The sequence below is a fragment of the Pangasianodon hypophthalmus genome, chromosome 11 (genome assembly GCF_027358585.1).
Source record: "Pangasianodon hypophthalmus isolate fPanHyp1 chromosome 11, fPanHyp1.pri, whole genome shotgun sequence".
Classification (NCBI taxonomy): domain Eukaryota; kingdom Metazoa; phylum Chordata; class Actinopteri; order Siluriformes; family Pangasiidae; genus Pangasianodon; species Pangasianodon hypophthalmus.
Window position 1 is genome coordinate 26,145,773 of NC_069720.1, and position 14,663 is coordinate 26,160,435.

Sequence of the window (14,663 nt, forward strand, 5' to 3'; positions counted from 1 at the left end):
TTATATATATATATATATATATATATATATATACAAAAAAGTATCCTAAAAACAAATCTCAGAAAGTCAAATCTCAAAAGTGAAACATCTAGGATTGGACAAACACAATTGTTCTCGTGTTCTACTCAAATAACAAGTTTTCTACAGTGATGTTAAACAATCAATGCTTACTTGTGTGCCTAGTGTACCTATTTAGGTAGCTATTGTTAACTTCCTGGAAATCCTTAGCAGCTAACAGCCAATGTTAGCTGCTTAGGAGCTTAGCTATTTTAGTAGAAAATAAAAACTTTAGATGCAGTTACTCAATTACAGTTCATATCCTGCGATCTCACTCTATTTCATCTCTCTTCACTTCATGAATACAAGCAAAGCAGACAACTTTGTATGGCTAAATAGTTTGACCACTCTGATAGTGTCTACTTTTCCCTGGGACTGATGCGGCTTTTTTTAATCTTTCGCCTGATTTACATAAAATCTATTTTTGATATTTGACTTTAGGGATTTTGTAAATTTCTGATTTTTTCCCCCAAAATCTAACATGAAATTTCAAATTATATGTTTTTAAAGGCCTTAGTAACTTACCTTACCCTTAGTAACTTCAAAACAAAGGACGAATAAAACATTGGCTAAAATGTAAATTTATTAAATACACCACAGAAAACAAATATGTAATGTGATATGTCAATAATTTAAATATACAAAATTCATATTCAAATACTTTATGCTTCCAAGCTCCATGGTTACCTCATTTTTAAATCATTAATTTGAATCTACCAAATATTTTTCATTTAATATACAGTACAACACATCTTTTAAAACAATTTATTACATAACCAAAGCAAAATAATAAACAGAAAGAGAAATAAGTGGGAGATATATATATGAAAATGTCCTGCAACTGGTTGTTATATCAAAGATGGAGAGCTGTCATTTGCAATAAATAGTATGTATACAGTCCTCTCTCGGAGTCCAGCTTTCTTACTCTTCTTCCCCTGTCAGTATGGCACTCTTCTTCTATTCTCTCTGACGATATCAGCACTCCCAACTCCTCACTCTGCTGTATTAGAGCCAGTGTCTGCAACAAAGTCAATTAAAACAAAACCACACTTACAATTGCACTGCTAAAGCAAATTAGCACAATATACCACATCTCAAAATAGACACGCTACAAAAACTGTGCAAAGACAAACACAAAGTGGCCCCATACGTGGAAAATCTTTTAGCCACACTCCCTATAATTCTACCAGGTTTCTCACATTAAATCACAATCAGCAATTTATGGCAGGCAGTTATTTTATTTTGACTGAAAAAGTTACAAGAACAAATCAAGTCAAGTGGTGTTAGTCTTGTTCTCAGTAAGCGCTATAAACAATAATCCCACACAGTCAGTAAAATAATATTAATAATGAATCATATAGATCTAGGTCCAACAGCTTGCATAAAAATTTCTGTATTTACATAATTATTTGCAAGGTTATAGAATCTCAGTCGCAACACAATGTGAATGTGTCAGATAACAATGCGTAGCTACATGGAGCTGTAACCCCGTTTTTCCACCTATTTGTATGATGTTGATTAATTCTTAACAACCAACAAAACTTAAGATTGAATGATGAATTAACGTATAAATGATGGTCTTACTTTTTCCATCACAGGCTACTATCTTCACCTTATCCACCTTCACCAGGTCAGTGACCTCACGGAACTCCACATCATTCAAAACAAATGTCCACACATTGTCACAAAATCTGTAGGTGTTCAGTGATCCCTGCAAATTGAACAGAATGAAGTCACAGCAATTTGTACAAAAGAATATAATATCTTCAAATCTTTGTTATCCAGATTAGCAATGCCTGGCAGAACAATTTCAAAAATTATGTTGAATATGTTATCAAAATAATACTTACTTTAAAGTTGACTCTATTGCGAACTCGATTAGCCAGTGCAGTGTTGATGGCTTTGTCAAACTGTAGCAGTACTTGCAGGGCTAACTGTGGGGTAATCTGTTGAGTCTGAATAACAAAATAACATAAATGACCACACTGGGGGCATGATGAAAGCTCTAAATGGTGTACTACGCCTGGGACCATAAGGTGCAGTACCATTTGTTCGAGTCTCTCTTATAACATAAAGGCACAGTATTCTGTACACTTGGCCATTTCCCACTAATAAAAACACAGTAAAACAATAAATTGCACTAGTTCATCACATGATAAATATACACTGGTATTACGGACATTAACTTTCCATCACAACATTAAAAAAAATCATAGATGCAGTGATTTACCTTAAAATCTTAATAGATAGTGACAGACAAGCCACTCGACATGATAATGGTGGGTAGAGACACTAAGGCCATGTGGTGGGAAAAACCTTTTGTTTCGACTGATTAGCATTCACATCAGCATACAAACAGGAAACACGGTCTCAGCTAAAACTAATAAATTACTAATAAATTAAATTTCTAATAAAATGCTAACGCTTCCTTGCAAGCATACTGATGAGATGAGGCACCTTTGTTCCCCATTGTGTTTAAAATTACTGGTCCACATTCTATGGGGCATGCTTTTGATTTAGCAGGTAGATTTCACAATAACCCAAACAATGATTACAGTCTGTAAGAAATCGGGGATGTTGGTAATATCCGCTGAAAGGCGAAAAAAAGGCCGAGACAGCTGTATGGGAACACCGCTCTTACCTGACTGTATTAACGAATTCAGATGCATGCTGTTCGTTTAATCAGATTTTCTACACAAACACTAAGCTCTGTCATAACTAACCGGTTTAGACGATGTGGCTTTTAACGCCGCTTTGGAACTATAACTAGACCAGCAGACTGCCAGTGCTGAAAGAGCTAACTGCAAAGGCGAATTTTCGCCATCGCTGTCTTCTTTAATTACTAAACCATCAACGTTCCCAGATGTTTACTTTTAACTGCTATTTCTACATAGATAATACACATATACAAAATCCATTAGCTAGTTCAAGTTAATAAACAATGACTCTAAATGTCTTCCACAACATCCTGTACGTAGCTAAGCTAGCAGTGTTAGAAGGGCGAGTGCTTGTTCATTTTTTACCTGTATAAGTTCATCAAGACTCTCTTGTAAACTGTTTCCGAGTGTGGTGTTTCGGTAGAGCTGATATGCCATTGCGTGTTTTATACAGGAACCAAGACAGAATGCTCAATCAACAGAACCGTTAAGGGATGTTTTGTATGTAGCTTTAGCTAACTAACCTTTCACACCAGCCATTCACTTCCTCAAGTGCTAAATGTCTAGTACGGGAAGTCGCATGGACAAACAGATGCAGACGCGAAAATACGCAAAGCAGTACGTCGTCATGTAACTTAAGTATTCATTTTAAAAAAGTATTAATCAGATGTCTTGTTATTTTATTTAGATTAACTTACTGTAGTTAAGTTTTCAGTCTTACATGTTAATTACGACAAAGAAAAGGAGGACAACCATGGAAAAATGGCATTCACGTGAAGATTTAGTTTATATTCTGACTGACCTTGTGGGTTTGCATGAAAAAATATTAATTTTAAGACCTGCCCATGTACATTGCAAAATATATATATGCAAATATAGTAGCTACTTAATTGGCCTATAAAACGGTACCAGTAGAAAGTAGAAATTCAGTTAAACCCCCTTAAAAAAAAACATGTATTAAAACAAAATAGCCTACACGTTTGAGTATGCTTTTCTGTAGTTACTATGAAAAACAACGCATGTAATTGTTATTAACTGCATGAACATTCTTGTGGTATAGTAAAGTTTAATAATAAATAATAATGGAATATAATGAATTAGAATTAATTGCCAATTTGTTAAGCAGTGTAATTACACTGCATATTAATTGTTAAGCAGTGTATTTACACTGCATATTAACTACCTCACACACAGACACACCTATACAATTGGTTGCACTATGGACAAACAAAAACTCTTGCATCTTTTGCACACTACATCCTCAAAAAGCTGCTAAGATTCCTCTTTTCAAGCTACTAAACACTTTCTACTTATTTTTACATATAACATCTATATTTTGTCAAATAGATTCTATTCTATTTTTCTATTTTATTCATTATATAATGACAAAAGAATAAAAGAATATTCTTTTAGCATATTCGGCTTTTATTATATTCTGTTTATGTATCACAGTTGCACTGTGGGACGAGGCACTAAGCAAAAACATTTCACTACATTAATACATCACATGTATGTAATGTATGTGACGAATAAAGAACCTTGAACTTTGACCCTACACTATATATAATACAGGATGCCATTAGGAAATAATTAATAAAAACAAATCTAACCATTATAAAAATAGGTGTGCAGCTCCCATGAAAAACCTTATTAGTGAGGTAATTCTAGTAGGAACTGGTGGGTCAATACTGAAAATGTGGATATATTTTAAATCCTGATGTTTCCTTTTAAAAACCATCCCAATATGTGACCATTTGAATTCATCCTGCTGCTTTTTCGTGAGCAGTGATATAAGGATATTTTGGGTTCTTTTCAGCACATCAATGGCTTCAGCTACAGTGGGGTCAGAAAAGGCATCATCCACGTAGAAGTTTCTTTCTAGAAAACAGCACAGGTCGCTGCAAAAGATCTCTTCTCCATCTCTGGTGGCTTTTCTCTGTCTGAATATGGCTACTGGGCTGTTCCTAAAAACATGAACACTGATGAGGTAGTCAGTGCCATCGGAACCAACAGAACATCTCTTTAGTCTTCTTGGACAATGAAGCTGTAAATCATCTGTTGTATCTTGGCCGTGATGGGGACTAGCTCTTTACAAAATTTAAGGAGAACTACCAGGAGGCTGTTGTCGAGGTCAGGTCCAGACAGCAACACGTCTGTCACTTCTGACAGGACACTCCATCGTATTGGGCACTTAAGTTGAACATGTACATATTTGCCCAGGCTTTTGAGAATGGTAGACGCCAAAGGTAGGGAAGTACCATTAATCGTTATTCACTTAATATGTCTCTGCCAAGGAGAAGTAGGATGTCAGCATTGGGGTCCATTGCTGACATCTCATTGGCTATTATTCTCAAATTACTGAGGTGATGGACTGCCTCTGGAGTGGAGATTTCTCCTCTGTTATTGGGAACATGGTTGCACTCTATCTGTGTTGGGTGAGGGATGCTTGTTTTCCCATCTACAGACTCTATACTATATACTACTCTATACTCTATACTATAGCTGCACCCTGAATCTTGAACATGTAAAAACTCTGTTTGGGCAAGTGACCCATTGCTCTGGTCATCTAAGATCACATACACTATATGGCCGAAAGTATGTGGACACCTTTATATGCTTGTTGAACATCCCATTCCAAAGTTAGTCCCCTTTTGCTGCTATAACTGCGTCCACTCTTTCAGGAAGGCATCCAACTAGATTTTGGAATGTAGCTGTAGGAATTTCTACCCATTCAGCCACAAGAGCATTAATGAGATCAGGCAGTGATGTCAGGCCCAAAAGTCTTGGCACACTCAAGTTCTTTCACGCAAACCTTGGCAAACAATGGAGCTTGCTTTGTGCACAGGGGCATTGTCATGCTCGCACAGGTTTGGACTAGGCTCTTTAAATCTTAAAGCTACAACATACAACATTGGACAACATACAACATACAACATTGTGTGCTTTCAACTTTGTGGCAACAGTTTGGGTAGGCCCATGTAATGATGTGCCTTCCCCAAACACAGGTCAGGTATCCACATACTGTTGGCCATATAGTGTATATGCACAAGAAGAAGTTGATAAATCACATTCTATGCATATAAATGTGTGTCTGCATAGTTTACACGTAAAAGATAAAGATAGTTGATAGATGAGACCCCACTCCACTTCCTCCCCCTCCAGTACTTCCAAAACCAATACAGTGCAAATACTGCAAAGGTACGGTTTTTGCGTGTACTTGTCAAACTGCGTATGTCCACCATGTATCGTGTTCCTTCAATACTGTCAAAGCAACATTTGGCTTCAGTAGGTCGAGGTGAGTGAGCAGCTTATAATGCATAAAAAGCATAGCTGGTGGGATATGGAGTGTTGTCATAGTGTTGTCATAGTGTCCATGGTTTTGGAATGATCAGGTATCCACATAATTTTGGCCACATAGTGTAACTTCATGTGACTGCCTTCATCCTTACTAGGGCTGTAACCGAATTGGAATACATTATATTATATTAACAGATAATGTGTCCTTAATTAATACCACATACCAATAAATACAGAATACCAATAAAACCACATTTCTACTGTATTTCAGTACAAACAAAAGAAATATGCTTTCATATATTGAGACGCATCCCCATATAGCTAACTCAGACCGCACTCCACACACAGGGCAGCACATCTCTGCAGGGCTCAACAAAAATAATCTCTCTAAAAACAATCATTTAATTATCTTTTAACTGTTGTAAAATGTGTATGTTCATTGCACATGTTTTTCAACATTCTTTCAACATTCAAGCATTATAATGAAATGCCATATAAAGAATCCATACCATTTTGACTCACAGCGGCACTGTGAGCGCACTACAGTTTTACTTGTCCAATTTTGGTAGAAGAAGATTGTCATGAAATGGAGATGGGCTATAAATTGAAAACATCCTATTGCATTTCTGATGTCCATCTAAATTCTAAAAGTATGTATTTTTTCACAATGTTTTTAGTGAGGGTTTGAAAGGAGGTATATGAATTAATATAAATAGCAGAAGATAATGTCATGTCTTTAAGCTGATACTACTCAGCTGATCTGCCTCCAGTGAGGCAACTTGCGAAGATCAGCCTGCCAGACCCATGTCACTATCACCTGAACTGTCCAATAGTTCAATTTGAAGTTAGGTGTTTGGAGGCCACCCTGTTTTAAAGAGCCTTGTAAAACTTTGAGTCTAATCCTGGGGGGTTTCCTCCTCCATAAAAAGCTTGATTAAGCAACTGATAATATCCGAAATAAATATTTTGGGAAGTATGTTCATTTTGACACAGTTTACACATCTGATCAGTGATAATGGCAATTCCCTCAAGGTCTATCAAGGTCCCTCAAGGTCCCTCAAGGTCCCTCAAGGTCCCTCAAGGTCTTCTCCTGTTTTTTTTTTTTTTTTTTTTTCAATAATAGGGAGTAATTAGTGGTGTATGGTTTCTCAATATTATATGGTATTTGTAGTGTTAAGTACATGTATTCCTCTGTAGTAGTAGGCCTGGCATCGACAACCTCTCCCCTGCTTCGTTAAGTGGTATATAATGCTCTTGGCTAAATTAATTGTGTCTTGGCTAAATTAATCATATATATATATATATATATATATATGTATAGATGTATTAAGAAGTGCTAATAGCTAAATAGCTAATTAATATATCTAATATGACTATCAATATTGGCTACTATCTTAAGTTTACATTAAGTTATAGCTGCTAGTTAGATAGCCCTAGGATATATGGGGACGTGACAGCACTCACTGCTTATGAAAAGGCTTCATTTTTTTAGTAAGGATTTTTGTAGACAATTCAGAAAAATATTCACTGGCTTTCACAACAAACTGTAACAAAAATATGCTGTATAGCCAAAAATATGCTGAATCCACCGAGAAATTTATTTATTTACTAATATAAAGACCTACACTTGAAGCTTCTTTTAAAATGTCTGTTATTTGGGCTGCATTTTGCAGCATCCTCTTGGAGGGCTTTTATTTTTCGTGCCCTTTCCCTCTCTGCTCCACCTGGCTGCCTCTTGTCCATTTTTCAGTGCATCTACATTCTGTTTGACCTTGCTTTTACTTACAGAAGCTACACAGAGATAAAGCGAATGAAGACCAACAGCACTGCAAGACTAGCTGATTCATGATTTATTAACCAGTCATGTTTGACAATATGTACCATAGTTTCTAGGAACTGCAGGATATACCAGTGTTGCAGGCAAAAAAAATTAGTTGCAAGACAAGCTAGGCAACTGGTATTTATCCCGAAATAAAAAAACTGGTATTTCTAGGCCTAGTGTGTGCTGTAGTCTCAGATTCTTTTCTTGGCTGACAGGAGTTTATCCCAATGTGGTCTTCTGATGTGAACATTACCTAAAGCTCTTGACCTGAATCTACATTCAGATTGGATAACTGAACAGTGTTCAGTTGTTCCTATTAAAGTGGCCATTTGACGAGACTTAACTGAATCATCAAATGATGAAATTATTTGGTTTTAAATATTCAGCTTTCAGTTACTTCAGATTTCAGAAATTTAAACTGTCAGTTTAGATCATCATTGATTAATGTTCAACATATACTGTATATTGAAATATCACAGTAAAAAGACATGAGCACTCTGTGAAACTACAGTCTGCTTTGAATGCGATGTGGACTTTGTACTGCTTCCTGATAAGTAATTGTTCAGCAGCATCTTGTGGAGCAATTATTAAGATCAGCACAGTTTAACCACCACACTTTAATATGAATAATAGTAATCTTGGAGCTGTCTTTGCTCACACAATTTTAATGACAGAAATGCATGTCTGAGAAATAACATAATAAAATATTTGCTTCATTATGCAAATAAGGCTAATACGAACAATTTAATATAATATAATATAATACTACCAGAGCTGATGAAAGCTGTGAATGCTCTATATATGTTCACTGTTCTTTTTGAATAACTGTTAAGCAGAGCATCACTACATTTGTCACCACTTGTTGCTAATCATCTCCTCCACACAGATTTAGCAGAGCTCTCTGGTAGTCACCCTTCGTGTGCTCCTAAGAAAATAAGAAATGTGAAAAAGGAGTTAATGTTTGTGTTTGTCTGTGTGAGAGAGATATAGTGAGTATACTAACCAAGATTGTCTGGTGGAGTGATTTTCCAAAGTGTGTCTTGAACTCCATTCGGATTTTCATGAGGTCCACTTCACAACGTGAAACCATGATCCGAGTCACAACCTTCTCCTTGACGCTTTTACTCTAGATAAATACAGTATACGTAGATTTGAGTAGATTTAATCACAAATGCACATGCAACATAGAGCATTTAAAATGTCACAACTACCCCACTCTAATTAAAGACACTCACCTTCATAGCTTCATTGAGTTTGCTGGCGAAGTAAAGTTGTTTGTTTTGAAAGCACTCCACTAGAGAGAGAGGGGGTGGGGGGTCATATTCTTAGTGGCTGATCAGTGTATATTGTGCATCTTTCCCCCGGCCCTGTGACAAACTCTTTCAGCAGGGCTTCCCAGAAAAGTATACATCTCTCACCAAACAGCTTGTGAGTGGGTTGAATAATAGCAGATAGCAGATACTCCACTTACACATTAGGTGTGTGCTTCATGCCTCTACTAATTTAAATTATTGTGATGGCACGGATTCTGTGTATACATGTGTGAGCGAAGTTTCAGGAAAGACAAATATCATTAGTTACCCAGTGTAAGGAAGGATTTTTCCAGATCTCCTTTCACCTCCTTTCGAATGCTCTCCTTTATGTCATATGGGCTGTAGCTTTTATACCTCTCAAACACTAAGAGAAAGAAAGAGATTTACATTATTTTTATCATGGTCAGGTTGCCAAGGAATAGTGCTCCAATTTGTTTGTTTTTACCTTTCTGGAGGTGTGGCACACTCCTTTCAGAGAAAATTGCTATCCAAGTGGCCACATCCGTTCCCTTCCTCTTTACCCCCGCCTCATAGAGGGCCTACAATAATTCAAAAATGTCATTACACCCTATCTGTTGCGCTGCTTCTCTGAGAACATTTGTTCTCCAGAAGCATCTCACTGCTGAAATGCTTCATCCTGAAGAATACTCACTCTGGCATCATTGTCAATCCTTTCATAGTCCACTATGTTGCTGGGGTCGTCTCTTTTAGCCTTTAAAATGTGGTGGTCACACACACATATACAAATAATTAATCAGACATAGCACTTTCTGATCAGTGTATATTTTGCATAGCTGTGTTGCACTGGACTTTTGGGCCCATGAGCAAGGTCCCCAGCTTTCAATTATTACTGCTCCTTTGTAAGTCACTTCAAATAAAAGTGTCTGCCAAATAGATAAATGTAAATATGAATTTACTTTTCATTTACTTTACCTCAACCAGAGACAGCAGCAACCTACAAAAATCACCAGAAGTATCACCAGCCACATCTTTCTCCAAATCCTTCTTGAACACTATCACCAGGCAAAAAAGGTTATGCTTTAAGGATATATTTCACCTTTCCTTCTAACACACGTAAATGCATACAGTGATTTAAGTTGGCCATATACACTTAACCATGCATGTTTTAATGTCTTTAATAAAGAAAGTGGTTTCAGGTTGTGCAAGCCAGGCTATGTGAGCTTCCAAAAAGAACTCCTAACAACCATGTCTTCTATTCTGAGATGTCCCTCTGTCTGGGGTTGGTCTATATATCACATGATTGGTTGCATCACTGCACATAGCAGCAGTTTGATTTACGGGTCCACTGTCTGTGTGGTTACCCAATTTGTGCCAGGCATGACAGGCAGGGGATACACAAATTGAGCACAGGACCAAGACTGGGTAACCACACATTTATTTGCAGTTGTGGAAGCAGCAATACAAATGTTAGAAAGAAGACTCAAATAAGTAAAACTTTCTTTGGCTCTTATCAATTTTTTTCTCAAATAACCCAGCACTACCCCTGATCTGTTGGTTGCATTTATGATCTTTTTCTTGTTTTTTTTTTTTTTTCAGTTTGATGAGGCTGCCATACCTGCTTTAAAAAGTCAAATATACACCTTTCAAACCCTGTACACTGAAGGTCTAACATCAAGGCTACTATAGCAAAATGCATTTTAATATTTAAAATTAATGTCATGCAATACACTTTAACAAGGCAGTATTAAAAATATAAAGTGTCCTTTGGCAGCAGTACAAAAGTAGTCCATAAAGACTACTCAGCTCATAACCCTCTCAATGCTAGGCTGTTTTCACACTAGACATTTTTCAACAGAAAAAGTGGCTGGATCTTCTTTCATGCTGATATGAATAAAGGGTTCATGCAGCACTGTAACCATAACAATGCGAGCATTGAGTCCCAGACAGTGCAAGCTAACAAAACTTTTAGTCTAACATTTAGTCTAGCTATGGTGAAAAGGAGGCAGATTGACTGACTTTGGCTTTGGAGACAGAAAATTAAGAGAAAAGTAGTGCTTGTGTGACTATAGACTATAGACCGTATTACATATGCTGATACTTTAGACTATAGTATGCAGTCACCTTTAAAGTGGGAGCAGTCCATGATGCCAAATACCAATGAGTTTCCTAAAACTAATAAATTTGTTATCTCTAGTCACACTGGAACATTTAATATCGATATTAAAATATATATGTTCTGATTAGCATATGTCTCCTATTTGCTAACAATTCAGAGCAGTGCTGAGTGGCATCAAGCACTGTTTTTAATCTTCAGATTAAAAAATCCCCCCCCAAATAAATAAATAAATGCCAGTGGCAGCACTTCTAAAAGCAGCTACATTCTACGCACTTTCCAGCTGCTTCCCATAGGATTGCATGTATATTTGGCTAGTATGAAAGCAGCCTAACAGTGCAGTGTGTGCTAGAAAGAGGAGGAGGTCCATTTTCCATTTAGTATATCACCAGCCCTACAGTGCCAAGAGACAGAAAGAATTTCACTTACATTCCTTGTAAACTTTTTTAATCTCCACCAGCTCCTCATTGCTACGAGAACAGACCATTTCAATCAAACTCTCCTCATCAGTACCTAGACCCTACAAAGAATATAACACTCTCTTAAACATAAAGATCAGTATAACTAGGGCTGGGCAATATGACAAAATAATATTGATATCATGATAAATTATGTCACAAGTTACTATTCTGAGATATTTTGGATATTGCAATAAATTTTAAAATATATTTTAAATAACTACAAGTGGTCGGGAAGCAGCTCACATGATGTTAAAATGAAACCCTCAGCCATGAGAGTGGGGCTTTGTCTATGTGTACCATCTGTTGCATTTTTACCATGGTTTTGACTGTGAGTTGACTCCACAGATGGATGTATTGAGCAAGTGAAACTAGCACTTTGAAGTACAGAGCTGGCACACATACTTGTATGTGAGGGCTGAAACTCACCTTCATTGAAGCTCTGAGCTCAAAGGCATCATACTGTGTTCTGCTCTTCATTAGGCCAAGAATAACATTTTCTAGAGAGCCTGACAGCACTCCCTTCAGGGCAGTAATCATATCCTACAACAATCAAAAACACAGTAAAATTAAACCATACATTAATGTCTCATCTGTGCTATGTAATAAATCTCTGTAAAAACAGACAAGTTCTTGACTGGCTTCTTGACACCCCCCTTTGTTTATTGTTATTGGATTGTTGTTGTCATACAAATAAGTTGCTGAAGCCAATTTGAATAAACATTATAAAATAAATTAGGCACATATTAGTAATGACTAGTGTTTAGATGCATTGGTGTGGCCCCTTTAAGGTGAGATTTTTGTGGCCCCCAACCATAGCTATCATAGCTAGTCTTGCTGGACTCCCTGCTTGCACTCGTACATCTTCTTAAACCACTATAAGACTATAAGAGCATATCTAGTAATCTGTGTTTTCTCTCTCTCTCTCTCTCTCTCTCTCTCTCTCACTCACACATTACTCTTGCTGCCTGGTGAGATCCTGGTGATCCTGACTCCTTCTGCCCTCTGTACTTGCTTCAATCACAATGATGCTGTACTTCTGCTTGGAGCTTCCTTTACCTGAGAATCACTCGCTGCAGCTGCTGATGGCCCCACATAGCTAGCCTAAAGTTTGCCATGAGATTGCTATGGATGATAGATATAACCCTGGAGGTGGCTGTGGATGATCTCACTTGGATATCCTGAAGATTGCTCTTGCTATAAACAGTTTATACTCAAGTCTCATTCATTATACAGTGAATATCATCACATGTATATTATAGACTTAAAGCTAACACTCTACTCAAATAAAAATGACTCAGATGCTCATACTGAAGATCCTTTCAACACACTTGTCTTTAAAGCATATAGTTGTGGAAGAGTAATAACTCATAATCGCACTATCCAGTGACACCCAGAAGAGGATGAGCCTGCAGGGCAATCTGTCCTGATATATATGATCATATGATCAATGGCCTATGCAATCTATGCTGATATTCAGTATAACCACACTCTTGCTCATGCGACATTGCTTAAATATAAACGATAAATGATGAAAGACAGAAAATCCCTATGATATATTTGTACCAGGTTATGTGCTAAACTTCTGCTTGACAGGATTTATTAATGCCCCGGCAAGCTAGGGATAATTTACTTGCATTTAATTTCAGTTTCTCTGGACTGCTAGTTAGAGGACAGGCGCTCTATAGCAAACTTATTCAGATTGCCATAATTTACTGGTGACATAGCTCTAAAATAGCCATGTATACTAAATGTATCAGGACATCTATAAAAATATTATCAGTTTTTCCTGGTGCAACAACACAGTTTGCATGAGATGACCTGCCCCAACTATATTTGATAATTAGCAGATGAATTGAATGAGGTGTGTCAGCTGCAGGGAAAACTTCCAAATGTGTAGGCCAGGGGGTCTGGACTGGAATTAAGAACTCCTGGCAGTAAATCATTTGCCTGAACTTTGGATGTTGTCATGCAGTTTTGTTCCATGTTTTCAGATGGAGGTAGCTACTTGCCTGTAGTGAAATATGAAAACTTGAGTGGCATGAGGAAAAAAAGATTTTTCTGGTGCCATACTAAATTAAGCAAGTTACATTCTGACCAAGTTTGGGCCAAGTGCTGCCAATGGTCTCACGCCACCTATTTTGGCTAAATTTTGGCCTAATTTGGAAGTATGTTTATGGTCATAACTTTTGAAGCATGTGTCCAAAATATGAACCTGGGTCGAGATGAGTTCAACGCATGCTATGAAGTCAATTTCAGCCTAATAAAATTTTTTGCCATCTTGGATTTGTCAAAAATTGTTTTTTCGCTACTCCTCCTACAAATTTTGTCCAATCATCACCAAATCATTTTCAGAGTAAGCCTCACAAAAGTTATCAAAAGAATTTTGAACATTCCAAATGATTTGCCAGTAATGTGCCAACAAATCTGACAGAGAAGCCGCCAAACAAGAAGTGAGGCTGTGTCTCAGCAACGACCTTGCACACTGACACAAATCTTGGTAGGCATCTTCAGGACCATGCCCTGAGGCTATACAACTAATTTTGTGACAGTGCCACTTACTGATCAACACTTTTTTCAGGTCAGAGGATTAACAATCACAACCAAAGTAGCAACAGACAACTCCACATGGGGCAGTTGTGGCCTAATGATTAGAGTCTTGGCCTTGTAACCCGAAGGTGAACCTGAAGGTCGTGGGTTCGAGTCTTAGGTCTGGCAGGGATTGTAGGTGGGGGAAGTGAATAACCAGCGCTTTCTCCCACCCTCAATATCATGACTGAGGTGAGACCCTTGAGCAAGGCACTGAACTGCTCCCTGGGTGCCACAGCAAAAAAAGGCTGCCCACTGCTCCGTGTGCGAGTGTTCACTACTGTGTGTGCACTTGGATGGGTTAAATGCAGAGCACAAATTCCGAGTATGGGTCACCATACTTGGCTACACTTCACTTCACAGGTCGCAGCAGCAATGCTACCCTGCTACCCATTT

The 14,663-nt window shown here is 37.5% G+C and overlaps 2 protein-coding genes across 3 annotated transcripts in view; both read right to left on the bottom strand.

Moving 5' to 3' along the window:
• Positions 1-622: 622 nt before the first annotated feature.
• Positions 623-3,290, bottom strand: gtf2a2 (general transcription factor IIA, 2). Its single transcript, XM_026910029.3, has 4 exons — positions 3,081-3,290; positions 1,908-2,012; positions 1,642-1,768; positions 623-1,075 (listed from the first exon to the last, which is right to left on the bottom strand). Exons 1-4 carry the CDS (start codon positions 3,150-3,152, stop codon positions 1,050-1,052), a joined length of 330 nt encoding a protein of 109 aa, XP_026765830.1. The 5' UTR covers positions 3,153-3,290; the 3' UTR covers positions 623-1,049.
• A 4,548-nt stretch (positions 3,291-7,838) lies between these two features.
• LOC113523940 (annexin A2-B) overlaps positions 7,839-14,663 on the bottom strand; it is a 13,822-nt gene continuing 6,997 nt past the window's right edge. For both annotated transcript variants that reach the window (XM_026910032.3, XM_026910033.3), the window contains 9 exons: positions 12,108-12,221; positions 11,650-11,740; positions 10,080-10,159; positions 9,799-9,858; positions 9,592-9,685; positions 9,415-9,510; positions 9,069-9,127; positions 8,837-8,959; positions 7,839-8,758 (listed from right to left, as the gene is read on the bottom strand). In XM_026910032.3, the coding sequence (XP_026765833.1) occupies positions 8,699-8,758; positions 8,837-8,959; positions 9,069-9,127; positions 9,415-9,510; positions 9,592-9,685; positions 9,799-9,858; positions 10,080-10,159; positions 11,650-11,740; positions 12,108-12,221 (777 nt within the window). In that variant the 3' untranslated portion in view covers positions 7,839-8,698. The remainder of the gene's footprint in view (positions 8,759-8,836; positions 8,960-9,068; positions 9,128-9,414; positions 9,511-9,591; positions 9,686-9,798; positions 9,859-10,079; positions 10,160-11,649; positions 11,741-12,107; positions 12,222-14,663) is intronic.